The 24,863-nt window shown below is 45.7% G+C and overlaps 2 protein-coding genes across 3 annotated transcripts in view; one reads left to right on the top strand and one right to left on the bottom strand.

Moving 5' to 3' along the window:
• The first annotated feature begins 1,532 nt into the window (after window positions 1–1,532).
• Window positions 1,533–18,370, top strand: plaat1l (phospholipase A and acyltransferase 1-like). Its single transcript, XM_079738722.1, has 5 exons — window positions 1,533–1,636; window positions 2,508–2,637; window positions 3,026–3,114; window positions 15,173–15,337; window positions 17,154–18,370. Exons 1-5 carry the CDS (start codon window positions 1,628–1,630, stop codon window positions 17,217–17,219), a joined length of 459 nt encoding a protein of 152 aa, XP_079594848.1. The 5' UTR covers window positions 1,533–1,627; the 3' UTR covers window positions 17,220–18,370.
• Window positions 18,371–18,514: 144 nt separating this feature from the next.
• Window positions 18,515–24,863, bottom strand: part of ephx2 (epoxide hydrolase 2, cytoplasmic) — a 28,811-nt gene continuing 22,462 nt past the window's right edge. Inside the window, exons 16-19 of one of the 2 annotated variants that reach the window (XM_079738721.1) lie at window positions 23,909–23,978; window positions 22,307–22,387; window positions 19,906–19,964; window positions 18,515–19,516 (exon numbers count right to left, since the gene is read on the bottom strand). In XM_079738721.1, the coding sequence (XP_079594847.1) occupies window positions 19,432–19,516; window positions 19,906–19,964; window positions 22,307–22,387; window positions 23,909–23,978 (295 nt within the window). In that variant the 3' untranslated portion in view covers window positions 18,515–19,431. Of the gene's footprint in view, window positions 19,517–19,905; window positions 19,965–21,148; window positions 21,271–22,306; window positions 22,388–23,908; window positions 23,979–24,863 lie in introns of those variants that run through there. The other variant, XR_013811933.1, reaches the window with a different exon arrangement.

Genomic DNA, 24,863 nt, shown 5'->3' with positions numbered 1-24,863 from the left:
TGTCTTCACACAGACGCACACAAGTTATGTTAGCTCCCATGTCGTCACACAGATGCACACAATTCTGTTAGCTTGCATCTGTACACACAGACACACCCAATAAGGTTAGGAGTCAGCGTGCGAGTTTGCCGAACAGGCAGCCATTCGAATCCTAGCGCTTGATGCTTGACTTTTCCCGGATTCCGCCTACGAAAAACACAGTCGCGACCCACACAGGAGGGTTAGCTCGCATGGTTCAACGTCTGCATGCATAAAAAGGGCATTCCCAGATAAAATTGTGTGTGTGTTTGTTTCTTTGTGTGTCTGCATAGGTGTTTCTGTGTGTGTCTGCGGCGTTATGGGTTGGCCTGACGGACCTAGGACCATCCACTGTTCAACAGGCCCACCCAAAACCTTTCTTGGAAAAAAAAGAATAATCTGAAATGCTTTATTTTTGCAATGCAGCAATCTTTGTTGATATTGATGCTTGGTCCGATTTGCGTTAAAGGGCTGTTTTCTTCGTGGATGACCGTGAAATCACGGTAGGCTATAGTATTAGTAATTATCTCGTAGTAGCCTATGCTACCTTTGAATGCATCTTCATTGTATAATAAGCCAAGCTCAGTCTGTTGCAAATGATATCGAAATATTGTTGAAAACTTAAAACGATTAAACAGAGTCGGCCTCATGTTATACGAGCAGAACTAACCTATGTGGGAAATATTCGATTCCTGACCACTTGCACAGTCTATAGGCCTTGGATCTATAGAGTGACGCGCTAAAGCACAGCCAGGTATGGTGCGTAATGGAGATTCCAAAGCGCTCTTCGGTCAGTACCAAGAATGGTCTTTACACTCCCGGACCCTACACACTGGGGGGGGGGGGGGGGGGGGGCCTAAGTCAAAAGGCCTAAGAAGCGATCGCGGATAGGTCCGTCCTATGCACCGAAACTTTTTACAATTCAACAAAATATTTAAAGAGCATCAAGCTATTATGCACAGATAATATAACAGTATATTAGTCATTTGTATGAAGTTAAACAAGGATTTGATAGTTTTTAGGACCACCCACAATTAACCTGGCCCATCCACAACTGGAATCCTGGCGTCGTACCTGGTTTGTGTGTGTCTGCATGTGTGTTTGTGTGTGCGTCTGCATGTGTGTTTGTCTGCACGTGTTTGTGTCTTTCTGCATGTGTGTGTGTGTGTCTGCATATGTGTTTGTGTGAGTGGATATGTTTGTGTGTGTTTCTGCAAAGGTGTTTGTGTGTGTCTGCATGTGTGTGATTTCTTTCTGCATGTGTGTGTGTGCATATGTTTGTGTGTGTGTCCATATATTTGTTTGTTTCTGCATATGTGTTTTTGTGTCTGCATGTGTGTGTGTATGTGCGTGTGTCTGCATAGGTTTGTGTCTGCATATGTGTGTTTGTGTGTGTCTGCATATATGTGTGTGTGTGTGTGCATGTGGACGTGTGTATGCGTGAGACCTTTAACAGATGAAGTCAGCCACTGTAACGATGAAATCCCTCAACCTAACACACCCTAATATGTAAAGCAGAGTGTGAGAGAAAGAGAAAGAGATCTGGCTTTCTCTGGGTCGTGTTTTAACTGTAGATTCACCCAAACAGAGGATTTAAGACGGTTCACCCATGGGTCAGGTGAGTCCAAAAACACTTAAAACGTGTTGAAACCATAATTCAGTTAATCAACTAATGATGATTAACTGATAAAGATGATCATGATGATTAAATGATAATTTATCGATTATTGAACTGTATGATGATGATCAGTCAATAATTATCAGTTAATCATGATGATCGTCATGATGATCAAATTATAATTGACCGATAATGAGTGGATAATGATGATCAACCAATAATTATCATTTTATCATCAAAATGATTGTCATGATTTAATGATAATTTATCGATAGTTAAAGTGGATAATGATCATCAACCAATCAATATCATTTAATCATCATGATCATCATGATGATTAAATGATAATTTATCGATGATTAAAGTGGATACTGATGATCCACCAATAATTATAATTGAATCATGATGATGAAATCATTATGATTGTCATGATTCGGTTTTGCGATGGGTCTTCAGATGACCTCGGTTAATGTTATTGCTTAAATATTCCCATTGCTTGCTTCACCATGATGTTATCTTAAGAGAGCTAACAACGAAAAAACATAAAAGCACCCGTTTTGCGTGTCGTTTTGCGTACAACAGCGTTTTCGAAAAAATGAACCTATCCATATCAATCAGGGGCGGGGTTCAGGAGGTAGAGGTGGGATGACTGGTAACCGGAAGGTTGCTAGTTGGATCCCCGGCTCCTCCTAGCCGAGTGTCGAGGTGTCCATGAGCGAGGCATCTCGCTCTGAGCTCTCCCTGACGAGCTGGCGGTCGCCCTGCGTGGTCGACTCGGCCGTCGGTGTGGCAATGTGTGTCGCTTTGGATCAAAGCGTGTGCAAAGTCCCCTGAATGTATAAAAAGTAATCGTCACTTTGTGGCCCTGCAGAAAGGCTCGAGAGTGCAACTCTTCCCCGGGGACATTGTGGAGTTCCCCAGGAACAAATATTTCTCCCATTTTGCCGTGTACTACGGTGAGAGGGATGGGGTCCCCTACGTGGCCCACCTGACCTGCCGAGGTGGGTACCCCCCTCCCCCTACACCCTCATGAATCCTTTACTTTTGTTTATATACGGTGGTTTATAGTGCATGTGTGCGTCTGTGTGTGTGTGCGCGTGTGTCGCTATGTGTGCGTGTGTGTGTGTGTTGCTGTATCTGTGCATGTGTGTCTTGGTGTGTGTGTGCATGCGTATCTCCACGTGCGTGTGTGTGTATGTTGTTGTATCTGTGCATGTGTGTGTGTGCGTGTGACTATATGTGTATGTCTCTGTGTGCGATTGTGTGTGTGTGTGTCTCTGTGTGCGTGTGTTTGTGTGTCCCTGTGTGTGTATGTGTATTTGTGCGTCCCTATGCATGTATATGTGTGTGTTTGGTGTGTGTGTGTGTGTGTGTGTGTGTGTGTGTCAGACTCAGACTCCAAACACGTCCTGTACGGGAGGGCGATGCGGTCGGCAGTGAGGCTGGACCCCCTGGAGTTGATGGGGAAACGATACAAGGTACATACACACCAAGCTAGCTTAGCATAGCTTAGCATTCAGTCCACAAGGTACTCACAGTGGAACCTCCAGATACACACCAAGCTAACTTAGCAAAGCTTAGCATTCAGTCCACAAGGTACTCACACTGGAGCCTCCAAATACACACTAAGCTAGCTTAGCAAAGTTTAGCATTCAGTCCACAAGGTACTCACACTGGAGCCTCCAAATACACACTAAGCAAGCCTAAAATAGCTTAGCATTCAGTCCACAAGCTACTGGCTGAAACTGCCCAACCAGGCTCATTTCAATCTGGCCCCCTAATCATCTCCCTGTATAATTGGCTGATACATAAATTCCCTCACTCTCCACCTCAAGCTGGTGGGTGGACTTTGAGTGTCCAGAAAAGCGATATATCAATTCATTAAATTATCAATTATTAATTAATTACTCACTGGAGCCTCAAAATACCCAACAAGCTAGCTTAGCATTCATATCCACACATATATACGTGACATATTTATACGAGACAGAATAACCTATATTCAGTAGCAATCAGACTTGCAAACTCCTCAGAGTAGAAAAAGGTGACAGTGTCACCTTGCATAACTAACTTTATGCAAGGTCTACATTCGCGCAGTACTCGGCGTTGACTCGGTCCCAAAAATACTATTATAAATATTATTGTAAATTATATCACATCAAAAAAGCGGTAGCTAACGTTAGTTGAATCAAGCAAACAAATAGCTGTTGTTTTTGCTCCAAAGAGCTTGACTTACCTCGAATTTAACATAAGATAGTTCCTTCAAATAAGGGCTGCACGGTATGGACTGAAATGTATATCACGGTATGATTTGAGGCATAGACGGTAACGGTATTATATCACTGTATGTTAATTTTATCTTCTAATTTCGATATTAACGCTTCTGAAGGGTAAAATACTGGTAAGGCAGCAAAACTGCATAAAGAAAATAAAAATCTTATCTCAAGTTAGATCCATCTCTGAAAAACACAAATGTTTAATAGTAGGGATTTGTTTCTCCACTTAGCAGTATAGTTATCTCAATTTGGCTGAAATGTGTGCGGGCAGGTAACGCGTACCTGGGATCGAGTGTTTTGACTATCTCTTTAAAGCCCCTTCTATCGACATTTAGGTCGATTTTGTCGTAAGGACTGGCTTTGGAAAATGCCTGCGGAAGCAATGTCTGATATGCAGGAACAGCTTCATGCTACCGTCTGTCTCGTACGCAGTGTTGCCAACTCTCGTGAGACAAATAAGCAACTCTCACATCAAAAAGAAGCCCAAAAGAAGCCCAAAAGAAGCCCAATGCCTAAAAAGGCGCCCAAAGCCGCTGTAAACTGTCACAGCCTTAACAGCATAGCCTATTTGTATAATGAGTGAAATAATTACTTTTCCAAAGCCAAAACTTACTTTATTTTTCAAGTTTTACAAAAAACATCATTGTACAAGACACACATTTGTGTGTGTGTGTCGGGGGGGGGGGGGGGGGGGGGTTATTCTTCCTGTGTGGTTTATTCTGCCAAAAATCAAACAGCAACAAGGGCAGTTAGACATGGATGCAAATACCTTTAGATGAAGGCCTGGTTTGGTTAAAAGTAATAAGGTTTGAAACTGAAAAAATATGGATTGGCTAGAATATAAACATAAAGGTCAGACATAGGCTACTTATATCAAATTATGCTTCATTAACAGCAACCATCTAAAGAATTATGAAAACTTTAACAGCATCCATCCACATGAGAATTAACAACATCTATCCAAAGAAATAAACCGACACACCGCATGAAATCGATTCCCACGCTTTCTTTTTGTCCGAGTGGAAGCTATGGCCACGGCATTTTCTCCCTGCAAATCTATTAAACCTAAATAGGTGGAAACAATCTTCTTCAGAGAGGTGCTGAAGTTCCTGATGACAGCACACAGCTGCTTAACACTACTGATGTCAGTGCTTTCATCTATGATGAGAGAGTAGCGAGGCTCCCCGATATCTTTCAGTAGGTCGGTGAACATGCACGGGGCAACGACATTTTTAATTAGTGCTGCACAATTTGTTCGGTGAATGCTCATGTCCATGTCACAATCTGTGCCAATTATTTCCCCCAAGCAATCAATGCAGCGTATAGACGTGTGACATGCCACATAGGTTGCGAGCCGAAGCTCTGTCACTTGGCTTTTGGTTGATAGTTTTACTAATGAGAATCCAATATCCGTTCATCTTGATGATGAGAATGGTTCAGCATTCCTTCTATGCTTTTCTGTGCTAGCATGCTGCTTAAGGTCTGCGTGGTGTGCTCGGATTTCTGCCTTACAGAACCTGCAAAGAGCCTTACTGTTATCCCCTGTAACGGGACGAATCCAATCCTTGAGCTCTCTCTCCCAGTCAGGATAGTATTTTTTTTCCATACTTCGACCACTTTGTGGGCATTACGCCAGTTCTCGCTATGAACCACTATCGCTTAAACAAACTCCGTAACTTGCACGCTATGCCAGCCAGCTTGACTTTGTTTGTTGTTGAGATTTACCCGCGTCACGTTAGGTATCATGCACGAGCGAGGTTGCGTGCGCAGTAACGCGCGAATGAGAACTGAATAGAGGGTTTTCACGGCGCGTCATCAGCGCGTCATCAATCCGACAGTCGCCATGTTGGAGGTACTCGGCAAGGTAAATAAACCGCACGCCAAGGTAAATAAAGCACACGCCGCAGTAGATCCCGAATATCTTCGTGGAAAATGGTAAATTATTGACACAGACACTCCTTCTCCACCGTGCTGTACCGACCCTCCCGGTCCGATAGTTTCCGGCTCAGGTACAGCACCGGGCGGTCGACCCCCTCCACCTGCTGGGTCAGGACTGCGCCCAGCCCCCTATCCGACGCGTCCGTCTGCAGGGAGAAAGGGAGATCAAAGTTAGGGGCGCATAGGACCGACTCTCCACAGAGGGCTGTTTTAATAGCCTCAAACGACACCTGGCATGGCTCCGACCACTGGACTGTATCTGGGGCCCTCTTACGGATGAGGTCGGTCAAGGCGCTGGCCAGGTCCGAGAAGTGTGGCACAAACTGCCGGTAGTACCCTGCCAGCCCCAAGAACCGCCTCACCTCCTTCTTGGTTCTGGGCCGAGCGGAGGCGGCCACCGCCGTGGTTTTAGCGACCTGTGGCCGGACCTCCCCCCCCCCCAGGTGGTACCCCAGATACTGGATCTCCCTCCGCCCGATTACGCACTTCTTCGGGTTGGCCGTGAGCCCCGCTCGTCTCAGCGACTGAAGGACGGCCGCCAACTGCCGCACATGCTGCTCCCACGTTCCACTATAGATGACCACGTCATCAATGTAGGCAGCAGCATACGCGGCGTGTGGCCGTAACACCCGGTCCATCAGTCGCTGAAACGTGGCCGGGGCCCCGAACAACCCGAACGGAAGCACCTTGAACTGGTATAAACCGAGCGGAGTGGAGAACGCCGTTTTTTCCCGGGCTGCTGGAGACAGCGGAATCTGCCAGTAGCCCTTCGTGCAGTCCAGAGTCGTATAATAGGTGGCCATGCCAAGCCGGTCCACGAGCTCGTCGATCCGAGGCATTGGGTAGGCGTCGAACTTTGAGACCGCGTTCACCCTACGATAGTCCACACAGAATCGGACCGACCCGTCCGGCTTCCCCACAAGCACGACGGGACTGCACCAGTCGCTGTGGGACTCCTCGACCACGCCCAACTCTAACATGGTTGCTAATTTGCGCCGTACCACATCTTGTTTGTGGACGGGCAGCCTATAGGGGCGTGTCCGCACCGTTAACCCGGGCTGCGTCTCGATGTCGTGAGTAATTAGCGGGGTGCGACCGGGCAGGGGCGAAAAGACGTCAGCGAACTGGAGTTGCAGGCCGGCAACGTCCCGCGCCTGACTCCGCGAGAGGTCCTCGCCCTGACCTACCGGAGGGGTGGGACCTGGGCCCGGGACTTCCGGCCCGAGCTCTTCTCCCTCCGGCAGCGTCGACGCAAACGCGACAGGGACCACGTCGTTCCACCTCTTCAGGAGGTTGATGTGGTACACCTGTTTGTTTTCGCCCCTGTCCGAACGCACTACCTCGTAATCCACGTCCCCGACTCGCCGCGTGACCACGAAGGGCCCTTGCCACTTCGCGAGTAATTTGGTGTTAGAGGTGGGCAGCAGTACCAGGACCTTGTCCCCCGGGGTGAGATCGCGTAATCTAGTCCCTCTGTCGTACAGGCGTCTCTGACTCTCCTGGGCGCGGTGCAAATGCTCACGTGACAATACCCCTAGTGATTGAAGCTTTGCACGCAGGTCCATGACGTACTGGATTTCGTTTTTGCTGTCACTGGACCCCTCCTCCAAGTTTTCTTTAATGAGGTCCAGGACGCCCCTGGGCTTGCGCCCATAGAGTAACTCAAATGGGGAAAACCCCGTGGAAGCCTGGGGCACTTCCCGCACTGCAAACAACAGAGGGTCTAGCCATTGATGCCAATTTCGAGCATCTTCATGTACGAACTTGCGGATCATGGGCTTTAACGTCCGGTTAAACCTCTCACACAAGCCGTCCGTGGCTGGGTGATAGACGCTTGTGCGGACGGCCTTGACCTTCAACAACCCGTAAAGTTCTCTAATCGTGCGTGACATGAAATTGGTGCCCTGGTCAGTGAGAATCTCTTTCGGGATTCCCACCCGCGATACGACATGAAACAACGCCTGCGCAACACTCTTCGCGGAGATGTTGCGCAACGGATTTGCTTCCGGGTATCGGGTTGCGTAGTCGATCAGGACTAACACAAATCGATACCCTTGTGCGGAACGTTCTAATGGCCCGATAATGTCCATGCCAACGCGGTCGAAGGGGGCTTCCACCAGGGGGAGGGGCCGTAAGGGAGCCCTGGGGACGGCCGGGGGATTCACCAGCTGGCATTCGGGGCAGGATGCGCACCACCTGCGCACTTCCGCCCGAATCCACGGCCAATAGAACCGGGACATTATCCGGTTGAGTGTTTTCTCGTACCCCAAATGGCCCGCCATTGGGTTGTAATGCGCCGCCTGGAAGACCATTTCCCGGCGGCTCCATGGCACCAACAACTGGGTGATCACCTCCTCACTCTGGGTGTCACGACTCACCCGAAATAGCCTGTCCCTAACCACCATGAAGTGTGGGTAAGTCAGCGCCGCGTCTGGCCGGACCCGACTCCCATCAATACTTATCACCTGGTCGTAGGCTGAGCTCAATGTGGCGTCACGAGACTGCTCGAGGGGGAAATCCTCCACCGGTGGGAATCTCGGCGCTGGGACCTCGGGGTGAGGACCCCCCCCTTCCCCCGATTCCTGAGCAGCGTCGGGCACCCCCTCCTCGGCGCAGAATACCGCACATGACTTACATATCCCTACCTGTCGTGTCCGCATCCCCGTAGTCCCCCTAACTGCCTGTGGGAACCCCGCCCAATCCAACCCAAGAATCAGGGGATGCGAGAGGCTCGAACTAACCGCCGCCTTCACCCTATATTTTCTACCCCCACAACGAATTTCGATGGGGACCAAAGGATACTCGTGCACATCCCCGTGTATACACCTCACCGAAACGTTCAACGCCTCCACCAATGCCTCGGACCGCACCAGGCGCTGGTGGATCATGGTCTGCATGCAGCCCGAGTCCAACAGCGCCTGGTGCGTCCCCCGCTGTATCCTCACCGGGATACGGTACGCCTCGCCGGGACCGTGGGGAGGAGACGGGGCCCCGGTGACGCGGACGACCTGACCCACCTCCATCATGGGGCACTCCCGCCGGAAGTGGCCAGGCCGCCCACACCGCCAACACCCCTCCCCTGCCGCCTGAGCGCCCGTCTGTGGAAGGGGGGTGGAAGGCGACTCATGTGCCCGCTCTGGACCGCCCCCCCCCCCATCTCGCCCTCGGCGCCGGGGTTGGCCTCTCCCGCCGTGGGGCAGCCGCCCCGGTACGTGGGCCCGGTGTCGGCGGTCGCTGGCTCGCCGGTGGTGGCTGCAGGTGGCTCTCCGCCAGGTCGACCGCAGCAGCGAGGCTCTCGGGCCGGTGGTACCGGACCCAGGCGGAGGTCCGAGCCGGCAGCCCCTCCACGAATCTTTCCAAGACCACGTGCTCGACCACGTCCTCCGCCGTGTTCTGGTCTGGGACCAGCCACCTCTTGGCCTGGTCCCTCAGCTGCTGGGCGAAGGCGAAGGGTCGGTCCCCCTCGCTGAAGGCCAGCGCCCGGAATCGCCGCCGATGTTCCTCGGGGTAGAGACCCAGCCGGTCCCGGATGGCCCTGGTGATCGCGTCGTAGTCCCGCTGGGCCCCGGCCGGCAGGCTGTGGGCCGCGAGCTGCGCCTCTCCGGTCAGGAGCGGTAGGAGCCGGTGCGCCCACTCTCGAGGCCACCCCGAGACCTCGGCCACCCCCTGGAAGGTTTCGAGGAAGGCTTCCGCGTCGTCGGCCTCCCCCATCTTCGGGACGTGAATCTGGGCTGCGAGTCCCGGCCCTCGGGGTCCTCCGCCGCGTCCGCCGGAGGTGAGGAGCTCATGGAGCATGGCCCGATCGGCGGCAAAGGACTGGGCCAGCTCCGTGAGCACCTCGTTCTGTGCCTGGTGGAGCTGGCCTTGCCTCTCGGCCATCTGGGCCAGGTGCCCGAGTACATTTCCCAACGGGGACTGGTCCATTTGTCTGCTCTCGCGGCCCCACATTGGGCTCCAGTGTAACGAGTTCGATGAATGAGAGCAGGCGGGGTTGTCGTTCTCTCCGCAGGAGATCGATTTATTTGGCGATACAAAACTGAACAGAAATCTCAAAGGGTAACAAAAAGGTCCATTTAGCCGTCTCTCGGTGAATCTGGCTCAGCGTCACGCTCGCTCCGGACCTCCCTGGTCCGTTCGCTCCCGGGTCTCCTACTATGACAGAAAACAGGCACATAAGTACAGCCTCCCTGATTGACCTGAGTGCAGACACCTGCTCGTCACCAGGTTCAATCCCCCCCCCCGGCCAATCCCGTGCGCTCCCAACCTGTCCATACTCCCCCTGCAGGCCAGACGTCGCACGTCCCCCCACAATGACATTTTGCATTGTCACACAAAATCATCTTTCCAAACTCAACCTGGCCACAGAAACACCAGGTTTCTTCTTGGCCACTGGCACTTGCAGCACAATCAGATTCACATGTGATTCAGCCGAGGTAGATACTCCAGGTTGCGAGGACACATTGGCCATGGTAGATGAAAGCCTTGTGTAAAACTTGCCAGCTAACTCTGGCATAATGGCTGTGTCAAAAATATTCTTGCTTTTCTGGCATATTGTGTCCCAAAACTCTTCATCAAATAAAATGCACTCAACATGCAAATCCTTTTCTGTCCAAACAACTAAATAGGCAGATTCCAGTTTGCACACCCCAAGTTGAGTTTGCACCTGGTAGAAGTACTGGTGGTTTCGGTTAAGTGTCAGTTTCCCTTCACTGTCCTTCTCCAAATAGGACACACTGTCCAACATGTCACTTTTCACACAGAATGGACATTTCACTTCAATTACACTGACACCACAACAATCACAAGAAACAAGGCCATCGGGAGAAGCACCCAAGAATGGCACACTTGGATTTATGAAAAAACCTGTCGTGTACTTTAACATTTTCATGAGATTCCTTATGTACATCTATAAACATATCACGTGCAAATTTCTCATGATTACATCCCCAGGTAGTGGCTTTTGATGTGAATCTGTATGACTCAGGATAGCATACACTTTTGATTAAGCTCTGAGCTGGCTGGTTTGGATCAGTGCAACATGCAGTTTTCATTTTAGATGCTGTGATTCGACCAGCGCGAAATCTAAACCACAGTTTAGAGGAAGCTTGATCCCTTGTAGCGGCCTCAACTGCCTTTGCTTGCTCCTCTGAAACAGAAATTTCAACATCTTTGCATGTGGACAATAGCTCACTATAGTGCATGTGAACTGCTTCGTCTTTTCGCAATTCCGTCAACACAAGAGGTAAATTTTCTCCAATTGATTTTGGAACAAAACTGTCAGAGTAAGGCTCAATCAGGGACAAAATAGCAGACTTTGATCCAGTCGCGCTAAGAGCACTGAATAATGATGACAGTTCATCACTAGTTGGCTGTTGCGGTTTCCCAACTGTAACAGTAGAAGAAGTGGAAGTATCACTTGGGTCCTCAAGTGGCTGTCCAAGAGCAGCACATTTCATCCTGCCAGCTCTTTTACTTGAGACCTCTTGGTTACAGTGAAGTCAATCTTCCGGCATTCCCTGTATTCCACCTTAGACAGTGCAGTAGGTAACAGCCAATACGCCTTCTCTTGCGTCACTGTCTTTGAGTCCCTCAACTTCACTGTTTCTTCTATGAGAAACAATAATGCAGCAACATGTGTGCACGTCTCTCCGAGGCCAGCCATACACGTGCAGTGGGCTCCAAGTATCCGACCAGACTTCTCAGCGATTATCCAGGGTTCCAGGGGTGTTTCTCGGATTGATTGAGAATGGAGAACCTGAATAAAAGACATGACAACCAAATAAGTAAGAATAACAAAATAGTTTCTCACCGTTTCACTTTAAAAAAATGAATAACAGTTAGGCTTATCTGCATCACTTGTTCACAATGTGGCCACACAGGCCCCCAGAGGTTATAAACTCTGATAGTGATAAATGCACTATAAATAAAGTTGATAGTGTACAGTGTACATAGCAATCTAGACTGTGGTCTGTGGACTGCATATCAAACTGGGGGTCCTTGAAATGAAAAACGGTTGAGAATCACCTGGCTACACCTTGGGTATTGCAATGATATCATACAGTTATGGTTAGGTTGATTAAAGACATTATTGCATTACTTACTTTGGCCTTCACAACACATCTGTCGTCGATGACTTGGTATTGAATCTCCCTCACCCATCCACACACCATCTGGTTATAGGCCTCCAAACTTTTGTACGCTTTAAGGTCTTCCGCTGTGTATGGGCTTGGCGAGAAAACCAGGTAGTTGACGATGTCAGGATAACAAACAGACGGAAGACTCTCCGGGTCGTCATTGATCCAAGACGAGGGAGCCAACTCGTAGGGATCTGCACCACCAATCAAATCTAACTTCCTCAAATATCGTGCTTTTTCGCCCGGTCCAAGTCCTTCCCTGTATGCCTTTGCATCTATAACGCCTTTTGACAAGCTTTTCTTGGGTTTATGACCTTTATCCATCGCAGCGTTTTCGTTTATCCAGTGCAGAGTTTACATGCATTACAGCGCAGTGTTTACATCGAGTGCCTCCAACATGGCCGCGCATCCGGGTTACTGCCCAAGACGTGACGTCGGTGAAAACCCTCTATTGATGGATAGACAGACCGACAGACCGACAGACCGACAGACAGACAGACAGACAGACAGACAGACAGACAGACAGACAGACAGACAGACAGACAGACAGACAGACAGACAGACAGACAGACAGACAGACAGACAGACAGATAGATAGATAGATACTTTATTGATCCCCAAGGGATTAAATCCTAACCTAATAAATATGCCTACTGTTCACCAGCCTACAAAAATGTGAAGCACCGAGTCGCGTATTATTTTTGGCTTTAAGCAACCAAGTTTCTAAAAAGAAGCCCAAAATACCGCAACCCGCGCATCCACATTTCTCCAAGCGACTTCTTGTAAATACAAGCCCAAAGTCGCGTATTATTAGCGGACTTGGCAACTATGCTCGTACGGTGTGGAATGAGAGCTCGTGAAGGGACTATTGTGCACGCAGGAGCGCTTGCTGCGCGCCTGCGTCCTTGTGCAATAGCATACTGCCTGAGAAGGCAGTGTCGCTGTCAAATCTGTCCCTGGGAAAAGTAACGTTGCGCCGAATTGAAAAAGGAACTATGTTTCGTTACCATATTTTCAGTAGTTGCGCGTAACTTTACTTTTTACATTTAAAAGTAGTTAGGTTACTGTATTAACGTGTTACTTACTTTGTTGCGCGTAACACACAACACTGTCTACCGGTCACACCGGTCTCACGGTAACGTCAAAAATCCATACCGTAGCGCAAATTCACACTGGTGTACTTTCTATACCCTTTATACCGTACACCCCTACTCTTCAAATTGACGTTAAGAGTTTCCATCAGACTTGCGCGGTAGCCAGGCGTCTCATCCAAAGGCGAGCTCAGTCGGCGCTGTGTGCTTCAAAATTCTGAAGCAGTGCTGAGATTCTGATTGGCCCAGAGAAATGTCAATTATAAGAATTATCCAATAATGTTGCGCAATTCTAGCCTGCATGGCATGCATATGAAGAACAGCTCTGCTGATCAACACTACAAATGCTGGTAACAAATAAATTGTAAAAAGACACACCATGTGAAGCTATTTTTTCGTTTTGGCAATTAGCCGTGTAATAAGCGGGATAATGTAGGCCTATAGAACATCGCCGGTCATTATCGAAAATAAGCCCCTTCAGGGCGAAGCAACGCTGTCCTGTTCGCCCTGTCTGGGTTTATTTTCCCGATAATGACCGGCGTTCTATACATTATCCCTCACATATCCCGCTGCTTCGGGTTTGCCTTTGCAGGCGTGTTGAGAGGAGGAGCGGGCGAATCCGCTGTCAGTGCGTGTGCATGTATGATACGCGGGTTCATCCAATAAGTGGTAGTGTACCTGCGCGACATTGGCATGTATGCGCGCTTGTCTCTGTGTGTGTGTGAGCATGTGTGAACGAGAATGACAGGGAGAAAGAGTGCAATGCGGAGATGAATGAACGGAACGATATTTATATATGAAAATGGAAAAAAATAAATAAATAAAGGAGAATCAATTTGTGGCGCTCGGTGTTGATTGTGTGGCGCTGCGCCACACATTGTCTATGCATGGGAAACACTGGCTGTGAATTTATTAGGGCTGTCAAGCGATTAAATAAATTAATCTAATTAATTACAGGCTCTGTGATTAATTAATCTAAATTAATGGCATACTTTCATTTTTCCGAGAAAGTATTTAAAAATAATTTAATTCAAGTAAATAATGGTAGATGAGTGATTCAATGAATAGTAGACATAATAGACTTTAAAGTTCAATGCCTTTTATTTAAAACATGTCTTTCATTAACATACGGTGCATTTTAAGATCAAATTAATAGCATTTCCATCTCACTCAAGATTCAATGCATCTCAGTCGAGTGTGGCTTGACGAGGCTGGCTGCAGCGCCAGCTTCAGGGGCGGTGGCAGCTCGTACCTGCAAGCTTGCTACCAAACGTTTTGCATTGAGGTGATATTCAAGGGTTGATGAACTCCGGTGATGGGAAAATTCCTTACTACAGAGATTGCAGATAACAGTGTTCCTATCTACAGTTCCGTCTGGGAGTTTAAACTTGAACTTTTCGTTCACGGGGCCGAGCAGCGTCTTCTCGTCTGCCTCCATTTTGTTTCAACGCAAATGACGTTTTTAACGCGTTATTTTTTCTGTGATTAATTAATCGAAATGAACGCGTTAATTTGACAGCCCTAGAATTTATTATACACAAGGTCGATGAAGAGCATTGTTGGACAGTGAATTATCTTTTTCCGAATTTTGTGTGAAAATGAACGTTGTCATTGGTTACGAGTGAACTATTTTGTTCTCATGTCATTGATGTAACATCAACAAAAAGTGCCAAACATTTGTGTTTGTCCAGCCCAGTACTGTCCAGGATTTTGCTTTCCGAAATATTAATAGATGTGACGGCTCGTGACTAACCTTACGTGTGACTGAGGGAAAAACTTTCTGCAGACTTTTCGATAAAATCCGACTTTTCGTCCAAATCCGATTTAGAAAGAAATCGGACTTTTAGAATAAAAATCTGACATGAGAACAAAATCTGACTTTAAGGCAATATCCAACTTTAAGCCAAAATTCGACTTTTATACCAAAATCTGATTTTTAGACATAATCCGACTTTTAGACCAAATCAAACTTCGAGAAAAGATCAGACTTTAAGACCAAATCAGACTTTTTGATAAAAATTGGATTTTTGTCAGAAACAACCGTAAGGCTAAGAGGTCAGGTCATCAACGACCTCTGTCTCTTTTTTGTGGTCAAAGGTCAACAACATGCTGGACGGCGCCTTCCCGGCAAGAGACTTCCACACGGTGGTGAAGGAGCTAATCGACGACGCACTCAGTAAGGAGGTGACCTTCGACATCCTCTTCAACAACAGCGAGCACCAGGCCACCCAGCTACGCTACGGGGTCAAAAGGTCACAGCAGGTAATGCCCTTTGACCCTTTTCTTTGTCTATTTTTAGTATTTTTAGATAGGCCTACAACTTTATTAATCACCCATAGTATTTAAAAGTTTTAATTGCGTTAATCGCATGATTTCCTATTAATTAATTAATCGCATTGTTATACGCAAAATCCAATAATGAATTCATAACGATCACTGCGATCACAGAAAAGTAACTTTCCTGTGATCGCTGCAGCAGTAAGCCACGTACTAGGCTCGCTCACGATGGACTTTTACAAAAAAAAGCCAGTGTGCATCAGACTTTTACATTAAGAAAATAAATAATAAAACTGCGTTATTGCGAGATAAATAATTGTCGGCGATCATTAATTAATTAGTTAACTTGATAATAACGCGTTAACTTGCCCAGCCCTAATTTTAAGATACAACTTTATTAATCCCCCATAGTATTCTTAGATACAACTTCATTAATCCCCCATAGTATTCTTAGATACAACTTTATTAATCCCCCATAGTATTTTCAGATACAACTTTATTAATCCCCCATAGTATTTTTAGATACCACTTTATTAATCTCCCTTAGGAGAAATTAGTTTCTTGCAACAGCCCAGCAGTAGTGGAAAAACACAGAATAAAAATAAAACATATTAATGCAAACAAAAATAAATGCTAAACTAAATGCTAAGGTAAGGACAAGACAAGACAAACAGAAGAAACAAGAACAAACAGGCCAAACAAACATTATAAATTATAAAAGTCTAAAGTATAAAGTGGCTAAATTCCAGAAATGCAATTAGTGTTTGTGTTTTGGTCCAGTTTTGCACTTATGAAGAGCTGGGAATATATTAGCCTTTATCACACGGCTCTTCTTAATGCTGTAGAATGCTCCAGTCACTTGAATGGGACTGACTTCCGACGGTCAATTATTTTTTAATAACTGACCGTTGCTAAGCATATTGGCCGCTGTCATGGAAAGTGAATTTTTGCCTCTGATTCACGTTTTTCATATCACTCTGCAAGTTAGCTGGCTTAGCTCAGGAGGTAGAGCAGGTGTCTTGTAACCAAAAGGTTGCTAGTTGTGGCTGTCTGGCTGTCGCCTTGCATGGTTGACTCTGCCGTCGGTGTGTCAATGTGTGTATTAACTGATGTAAGTCGCTTTGGATAAAAGTGTCTGCTAAATGTAATTGTAGTCCTGTAACTTATCAACCCCAGAGTATTTGGTCGCTACTACGAATGGTAACAAATAAAGTGTAGAAAGAAACACAGTGTGAAATTATTTCTTAGTAGCCGTGTAATAAGCGGGATAATGTATGGAACGCCGGTCATTATCGAAAATGAGCCCCTTCAGTGTGGCCTCATTTTCCCAATAATGATCGGTGTTCTATACACTATCCCTTACTTCATTTACGCACTTATTGTGTGTTTGTAGGTCCTGGCACTTAATTTACACACTTATTGTGTTTGTACGTCCTGCCACTTAATGTACGCACTTATTGTGTGGTTGTATGTGCTGGCACTTAATGTACGCACTTATTGTGTTTGTGCATCAAAACTTAATGTACGTACTTATTGTGTTTGTACGTCCTGGCACTTAATTTACGCACTTGTGTGTTTGTACGTCCTGGCACTTAATGTACAGACAAATTATGTGTTTGTACGTTCTGGCACTTAATGTACGCACTTATTGTATGTTTGTACGTCCATGCACTTAATGTACACACTTATTGTCTGGTTGTATGTCCTGTCGCTTACTGACACGTTTGTAAACGCCCTAAATTTGAAAAATAAATGTAAATGCATATCGACTCAAAATGCTGTCTTGTGCTCTTGCTGACAGATAGAGACGATCTACGAACACATCATGCCCGCCTGGAAGAAGCTCTTCAAGCACAATAGGCTTTGAAGACACCCCACAGCAGGGGGCGACGTGGCAACATCGATTTACCCTCTTTCACCGTTCTTAAAGAAAGCCCAGACTCGGCCACTAGGGGGGATCAAAGTTCCACTGGTTTGTGTGTGTCAAGTGTGACAACAGGTATTGCCGAAAAAAGCAATTTAGCTGTTTTAAGAATTCAATATTTCCCTTGAAAATATATTTTACACGAAACATAAATATAATTATAAAGTATATATTATTTTATTAAATATAAAATAATATACAATTTGGTTTCAAAAACCAAATTTAATTTTAAATAGCATTTTATCAAAATCATAATCTGATGCGCAGTATAAAAACATACTATATAAACAGCTAAACTGGCTAAGTTGCCATTGCCTACGGGACATTCTAAGCTATTGCAACCCTGAGAAGTAAAACATTTGATCTGTATGGACAAGAGATGTGTATGGATGTTACCGGTGTAATATTGTCCCTGCAATTAAAGGGCCCCTTTCACACCACTAGGTGTGAGTATCATTAGCCGTTACAAGCCGTGGTAAAATCTGCCTTTTCCTGTGTTTTAGTGACATCACAGTTGGGCCTGTCCACCTAGATGTATACTGGAGCAACGTTTGCTACGGTCCACTGGGTAGGCTGGTGGACCGATTTATTCAGCATATGTCTAGGTGTACACGCCCACTTGTGATGTCACTAAAACAGAGGAAGAGGTGGAGTTTCAAAACAGCTTGTAACGGCTAATCACACTCACACCTGATGGCATAATGTCACCCTTTCAAATACATGATATAGCTCATCAAGTCCGCGGAACGGAAATCAATTCTAAAAAATAAATGAATAACTATCCCATTTTCTGGCTTAAGTAAGTAAGTAACAAATGCACAAATCAAGAAAGAATATATAATACACTGTAGTGTCATCATCAGATGTTCCCACAAACCTCTGTGAAAGAAATAGGACACATCTCCTCAGAACAGATAAGAAACAGCTCACCGACCGAGGCACCTTATGGGTCAAAGGTCAAGGTTCAAAGGTCATTTAAAGAAAACATGTATTAACCACCTCTTCCCAGGAGTGTTGTTGGCAGGACTTGAACCCCTTATGATTTTCTTCATGACGACTGATAAAAAACGACGGTGTTTCCCCTAATGTTTTTTTTGATAAAAAATCGTCATGAAAAAAACATAAGGGCAGTGATTAAAAAAATATATATACATTGATACCGCTTATGCTTTATTTGATAAAAAACGATATATTATATATCAGTCGTTTTTTTCAAGATGACCGATAAAAATAATAGTGTTACCCTTAGTTTATTTTCATGATGACCGATTAAAAATGACAGTGTTACGCCATATGTTTTATTTGATAAAAAACGACAAAGACTGTTGAATAAGACAGTGTTTCCCCTTGCGTTTTATTTGATGACGGCTGATAAAAAACCCCAGCCCTTGTTTTTTATCGGTCGTGTTTAGGGTTAGGGATAGGGTTACGAAAGACAACAGTGTAACCCCTTATGTTTATTTTCATGACGACCAATAAAAAAACTACAGTGTTACCCTTCATTTTCATGACGTCCGATAAAAAAGTTCGCAAAATAAATTGAAATTCTTCAATAATTTTGAAACGCACTGAAACGTTAGTTCACAATAAAAGTTGAAGATATTATTTGGATATAGCATCAAACAATCAACACTAACTAAGTTGTTTCATCATGAACGTGGCAAAAAAAGAATTTGAGTATCTTATCTGAGCTACAAACAACATATGCGTAATCCGGGGCATATAAAGACTGGGACCAGAAAATAATTACTTTCTCTCCATTGAAAACCCATTCATATTTTTCGATCTCATAGGTCCCATGGGCTCTACCGGAAGAGGTGTGACTTCACCACTCTATTACCCATGCTTTATTACCAATTAAAAATACATATTTATCACACCCAAAATTAAAGGTATACAGGCTACTTTTTAGTATCCAAAGCAGCTTCTAGTCTGCCATTTTGTGATTATTTTCCTTAACAAGCAGACATAAATGTAACTAATTCAGAATGGTGGTTATGAAAATGTTGGTTAATATTTGGCTGAAATAATCTACATAATAAGATATTATTATGACTATTGTTAAGCCTCTTTCACTCGATCGGTCGTCACAGTTTCCACGGTTATGGAGAGAGCTGTCGTCAGGGTTTTGTCGCCATGGGTACGAGGGCCCTCATCACAGTTTGGGCGCCATGGTAACGGACAGTTTCCTGTGGGTCTCCTGGAGCCAGGAGATCAGGATTCGGTTTACCTCAGCCGGCCTGAGAGACGACACACACACACGCACACATGCACGCACAAACATGGATGTACACACACACGCACACAAACATGGACATATACAGACACGCACACACACACACACACACACAGTTGAGGAGCGAATCATGACTGCGTCATCACCGAAACGCGACTCATTTACGTTTACAATAAGGTTTTATCCAAAGTGACTTACAATAAGTTTATTGTCGGAAGAAGGTGAAACAACAATATATCGCTGTCGGTACAGTAAGTATGTTCATAGAACCAAGTGCCAAGCACTAACAATCACTAGGTTAACCCCTTCCCCGTATACAGCAGAGATAGCTAGGATAAGACGCTACACAATGCAAAGTACTATTTAGCATTAGACTCTCACAAAACGTCGTACTTCTCCATTTGAGTCCAATGTCCGCAGTCCTCGATGTGATATCTGGTCAGGTTGGGGATCTGAAGACCAGAGAGTGAATAAATCTGTTCAATATCTGCTGGAGCTGAGTGGAGTTAAGTAATTTATGGAAATTTCCAGTGATGGCAATAACAGCGTTACTTTTTTCAGTATTGAGTAATCTAGTCATTTACTCTTCCCATCATTATAACACCATTACCGGCTGTTTATTCGTCAGACCAACTAGATCTCTCTCTCTCTCTTTACTGTTCTTTCTTTTTTTAGTGGGCACGAGACAATCGCATCTCTCTCAAGTTCCATTTGCGAAGCGTGTATGTGTGTGTGTGTCTGTGTTTGTCCGTGTGTGTGTGTCTCCATGTGTGTATCTCGGTGTGCGTGTGTGTGCATCTCTGTGTTTGTGTGTGTGTGTCTCCGTGTGTGTGTCTCAGTGTGTCTCCGTGTCTTTGTGTGTGTGTCTCTGTGTGTGTGTGTGTGTGCAGGGCTCCAAACTGCGACCAAATGGTCGACCAAAATGTGAGTGTGTGCGACTGAATTTTACATCACATGTGCGACCAGTAAATTTTCCCTTTTTTATTTTATTATTTATTACACGTTAAACGGGGAAGGGCCGCGTCAACGAATCCGGAATCTGTAGCAGGCCAATGAGAAGGATAGGGAACGGCCACTGTCCATGGCTAATGTGTGGAGGGGGAGGGCCCTAGAGTTTAAGTATCGAGCACGCGTAAACGTCTCTGTGAGCAAACTATCGACTCGTTCTTCGGACCTGCGGCTAGTGTGCCATAGTGATGGATTCAATGATTATTTTCCTTGATTCAGTTCGCGTCAGTCAGTTCACCAAGAAGAGTCGTTCAGAATCGTTCGTTCGTTCGTTTGTTCGTTAAGTTGTGTTTCCGGTAGCGCTGAATCGAATCATGGAATGCGCGGTTCTCAGCTGAGTCAGTCAGACTCAGCTCTTCCCTCGTTCTCATTCTCAAACGATCGTGGAAGTCGGTCATCAATCAATATTACAACTTTAACCAAACGCAGCGGGATGGGTGAGGGGGGGGGGGTGTAGTTGATTATTGGATGTTTAACATATCAGCAAGTTAATATATTTGATTTAGCAATGATGGTGGGGTTCCCGGGTGGAGAACGAACCATGAAAGAATGAGACAGATTGACGAGACAATCAAATATTTGATTAATCTGGCATGACACAGAAAGTACAAAGAGAGCATGCATTTACCATTTCACTGATATTGAATCGTATTATCGTAGGCTCGCTCACTAAGTCTCTTCCCTCTTCACCACTCACAGTCAGTAAACGATCAGCGAGTCAGCGACTAGCAGGTCTGGGAGGAGTCGAGTCTGAGAACAAATGAGACGAACGAGAGAGAAGAATCAGTTCAGTTTGTTTGCGTTAAAGATTTGTTCATTCAAACTGATTCGGTCGCAAACGACCCATCACTAGTGTGCCAGTGCCAGAGTCCTGCACGGGTCTTATTTTGCAAACCTGCACCCCTCCATACCCGCAATACTTAAAACCGCATCCAACCCGTGTTCCAACAGTAGCGCGGATTACATTCCGCACCGACCCGACCTGCTATAAATTGTTATCGACGCCCGACCCGCACCCGAAGGAAAATTAGACACATTAGTTGGAATCTGGTGTTTGGCGTGGTGCTTTAGATCGCTGTGCAGAAAAAGCACATCTTCCACTGTGGACGGTTGTAGTTTACTCCTCTGCTCCTGAATAACATCTCTCGCACCGGAGAAGTCTCGCTCGCAATCGCAAAACCCGCGTCCAACCCGTGCTGTTCAGGCGTCCGAACCGACCCACACCCTGCGTCCGACGCAGTACATTATTTTTCACCCGTTTCATCCAAAGTGTGCGGGTCACCCGCCGGGTACCCGCGGGTGACCCGAACCCGGTCAGGACTTCGTGTCCCATAAAGGGCTTTTCACACGCGAGGCGTTTGTCGCGCCTGCTGCGTTCTCAATGGAGGTCGAGCGGGCAGAGAGGAAGCGCAGGGTCCTGCGGCACGACAAGCCGGGGCGCCCCCGTGAAAGTCCGTCGCTTCAGTGCTCGTCGAACGCATGCGCGTACACATGGAATCAGTTGGCATAGATGAGAATCACAATAAAATGTGACACTGAATTTGAAACCACACATTGTAATTTCTGCATCTATTATCAAAATTTGTATCAGTAATACATTGAAAAAAAAAAAAGAGCAAATCACATTGCCTTATTGATTCATTGTGCGTGCCCCTAAAATTTCTGGTGGTGCCCCTAAAATTTTCAGTTAGAGGCCACAATGCTCCCAGTGAAAAAAGTCAGTCTGGAGCCCTGGTGTGTGTGTGTGTGTGTGTGTGTGTGTGTGTGTGTGTGTGTGTGTGTGTACCTGTTCCTCCATTCCCTTGGAAAGGATGGGCAGCAGGACAATGTCTTTCCCAGCAGTCACCATCAGGGCTGGCATCATGAGCTGGAATACACACAAATACGGACACACACACACACACACATGGACACAGACACACACACAAACCCACACACACACAGTCACACACACACACACACATACACACACACACACACACATATATTTAGTTTGATCCAGTGGTGCCCAATACGTAGATTGCAAAGGTAGTGCCAGTCAATCACCCGACATTCCAAAAAAAAAAGTAATATATAAATGTTCTATATGTATAATGTAGAGGAAGATGAGGTTGATTGACTCGCATCCAAAATTGCAGCACTGGTTCCCATGAACCAGTCTGCAGTGGAGGGTGAGACGTTGACAGTACAAGCTGATATTGAGATTCTGGATAAATTTGGAACTTAAGGGCTGATTATGTTCCCACATTTACGCCTTGCGGACACTCCTTTGCCTCCACCGCAAGGGCTTGGCGTGCGCCTCCCATAAATTGTTACCTTCCGTCGAGGCGACGCAGCAGCAAGGGCTGTGATTGGTCCGCTCACTAAAACTCGACGCAAAACCATAAAGGTTCATCAGCCCTTTACTCACAAAGGCAAAGTTTCCAAACATGAGGAAATATGCTACCTCCTTATTTGGCTCTGCTTATTAATGTCGGTAAGCCTTTTCCCACATGACGATTATTAAAGGTTGTATCAGCGATGTTAGATGACTGGTGATAGCTAGGAAAGATCAGATGAATGTGATCATTTATGTTTCGGCATAGAATCGCTGATACAACCTTTAAGTATATCAAATACCATTCCACCATGACTGATGGTGGAAGCCTGTGCTACTGTCCGGACTATGCAACCCTGGCTGACTGCATTCAGTGCAAGTCATCAGAGTGTGTATAGATTTGTTTAATCAGGGGAAAAAAGGACTGAGCTCAAAGTACTCTTTTACAGCAATGCCCTGATCACAAAAGTCCAGGAGATACAAATCACAGAATTCAAATAGAAGCAAAATACAACAATCAAAACGTCAATAAAGTTTAAAGAATAAAAATACATGTATCACTCCGCTTTACAGGTTGTTAATAACCGCTAATGTTATTAACAGTCTTTATGTAGCTTAGATTGCTAGTGTGTTTATGTGTTGCTTGGCAACAGATCAGTCCCAGTCCAGTTTCGGATCTATCTGTGTTGGCGGAGCCAAATAAATCATTAAATAAACAGAAAATCATAGTTGTTGCTTATTACTGTTAACTAATAAATGGTGCTTGTAAAACTGTTGTATAAAAGCAATATCACACTTGAGGTCGTGCTGTTGTACTGAATATCAGCACGGCTGTGATTATCTTCGGCACTCGGCCTACAGCCTCGTACCAACGACCGAATCACAACCGCACTCCCTCGAGTGTGATATTGCTTAATGGAAGACTGTTGCAGGCAGAGGGAGCAGAGTACATGAAGGCCCTCTTCCCAAACCCAGTACGAGTTCTGCGGACTGAGGTGGATAGAAAGTCCAGAGAGCGCAAAGCTGTATGATGGATTTGTTTTAAAAGTGAGGTAAGTGCGTCAAACAAACCTTTCCCTGGGGACGGGAACACATCCACCTCCAGTTCCTCTCAATGTTACGGTACCAGTTCAAAGGCCCCCTGGAACAGAGAGGTGTGAGGTGTGAGTCAAAGTGTGTGTTGAGAAGTGAGTGTGTTTATGAGTGATGGCTCACGGAAGAAAATGTGTGTGTGTTTGTATGTGTGTGCATGTGTGTGTGTGTGTGTGTGTCTCTGTGTGTTTGCAAATGTGTGTCCGTATATGTGTGAGTGTGTTTTTGTGCGTGAGTGAGTGCGTGCAAATATGTGTGGGTATGTGTGAAGTTGATTGTATGTGTGTATGTAAGTGTGTGTTTGTATGCGTGTGTTAAGAGTGTGTTTGTGTGTGTGTATGCATACAAATGTGTGATGATATGCGTATGTGAGTGTGTGTGTTTGTATGTGTGTGTGTTTGAGAGTGTGTTTGTGTGTGTTTGTATTTCAGTATACAGCTTGTATGCATTCAAGTGTGTTTTTGTATGCATGTGTTAAGAGTGTGTTTGTGTGTGTGTATGCATGCAAATGTATGATGGTATGTGTGTGTGTGTGTATTTGAGTGTAAACATGTAAGTGTATGTTTATATGCATGTGTGCTTGTGTGTGCATGTGTGTTTGTGTGAGAGTGTGTTTGTGTGCGTGTGTGTATTTGAGTGTATAGGTGTGTGTTTGTATGCGTGTGTGTAAGAGTGTGTGTTTGTGTGCATATGGGTGTGCTTGTGTGTATGTATTTGAGTGTGTACATGTCAGTTTGTGCGCGTACATGTGTGGGTGTGTGTGTGTGTAGTTGAGTGTATATGTTTGTGTATGCATGCAAATGTGTGATGGTATGCGTGTGTGTGTGTTTGTATGTGTGTGTGTGAGTGTGAGAGTGTGTTTGTGTGTGTGTCTGTATTTGAGTATACAGCTGTTTGTATGCATGCAAGTGTGTACTTGTATGCGTGGTTGTAT

This window comes from Pollachius pollachius, assembly GCF_949987615.1.
Source record: "Pollachius pollachius genome assembly, chromosome: 6".
Taxonomy (NCBI): Eukaryota; Metazoa; Chordata; class Actinopteri; order Gadiformes; family Gadidae; genus Pollachius; species Pollachius pollachius.
The sequence above is the reverse complement of the archived record's forward strand: the minus strand, read 5'-3'. Positions and strand labels throughout refer to the sequence as shown.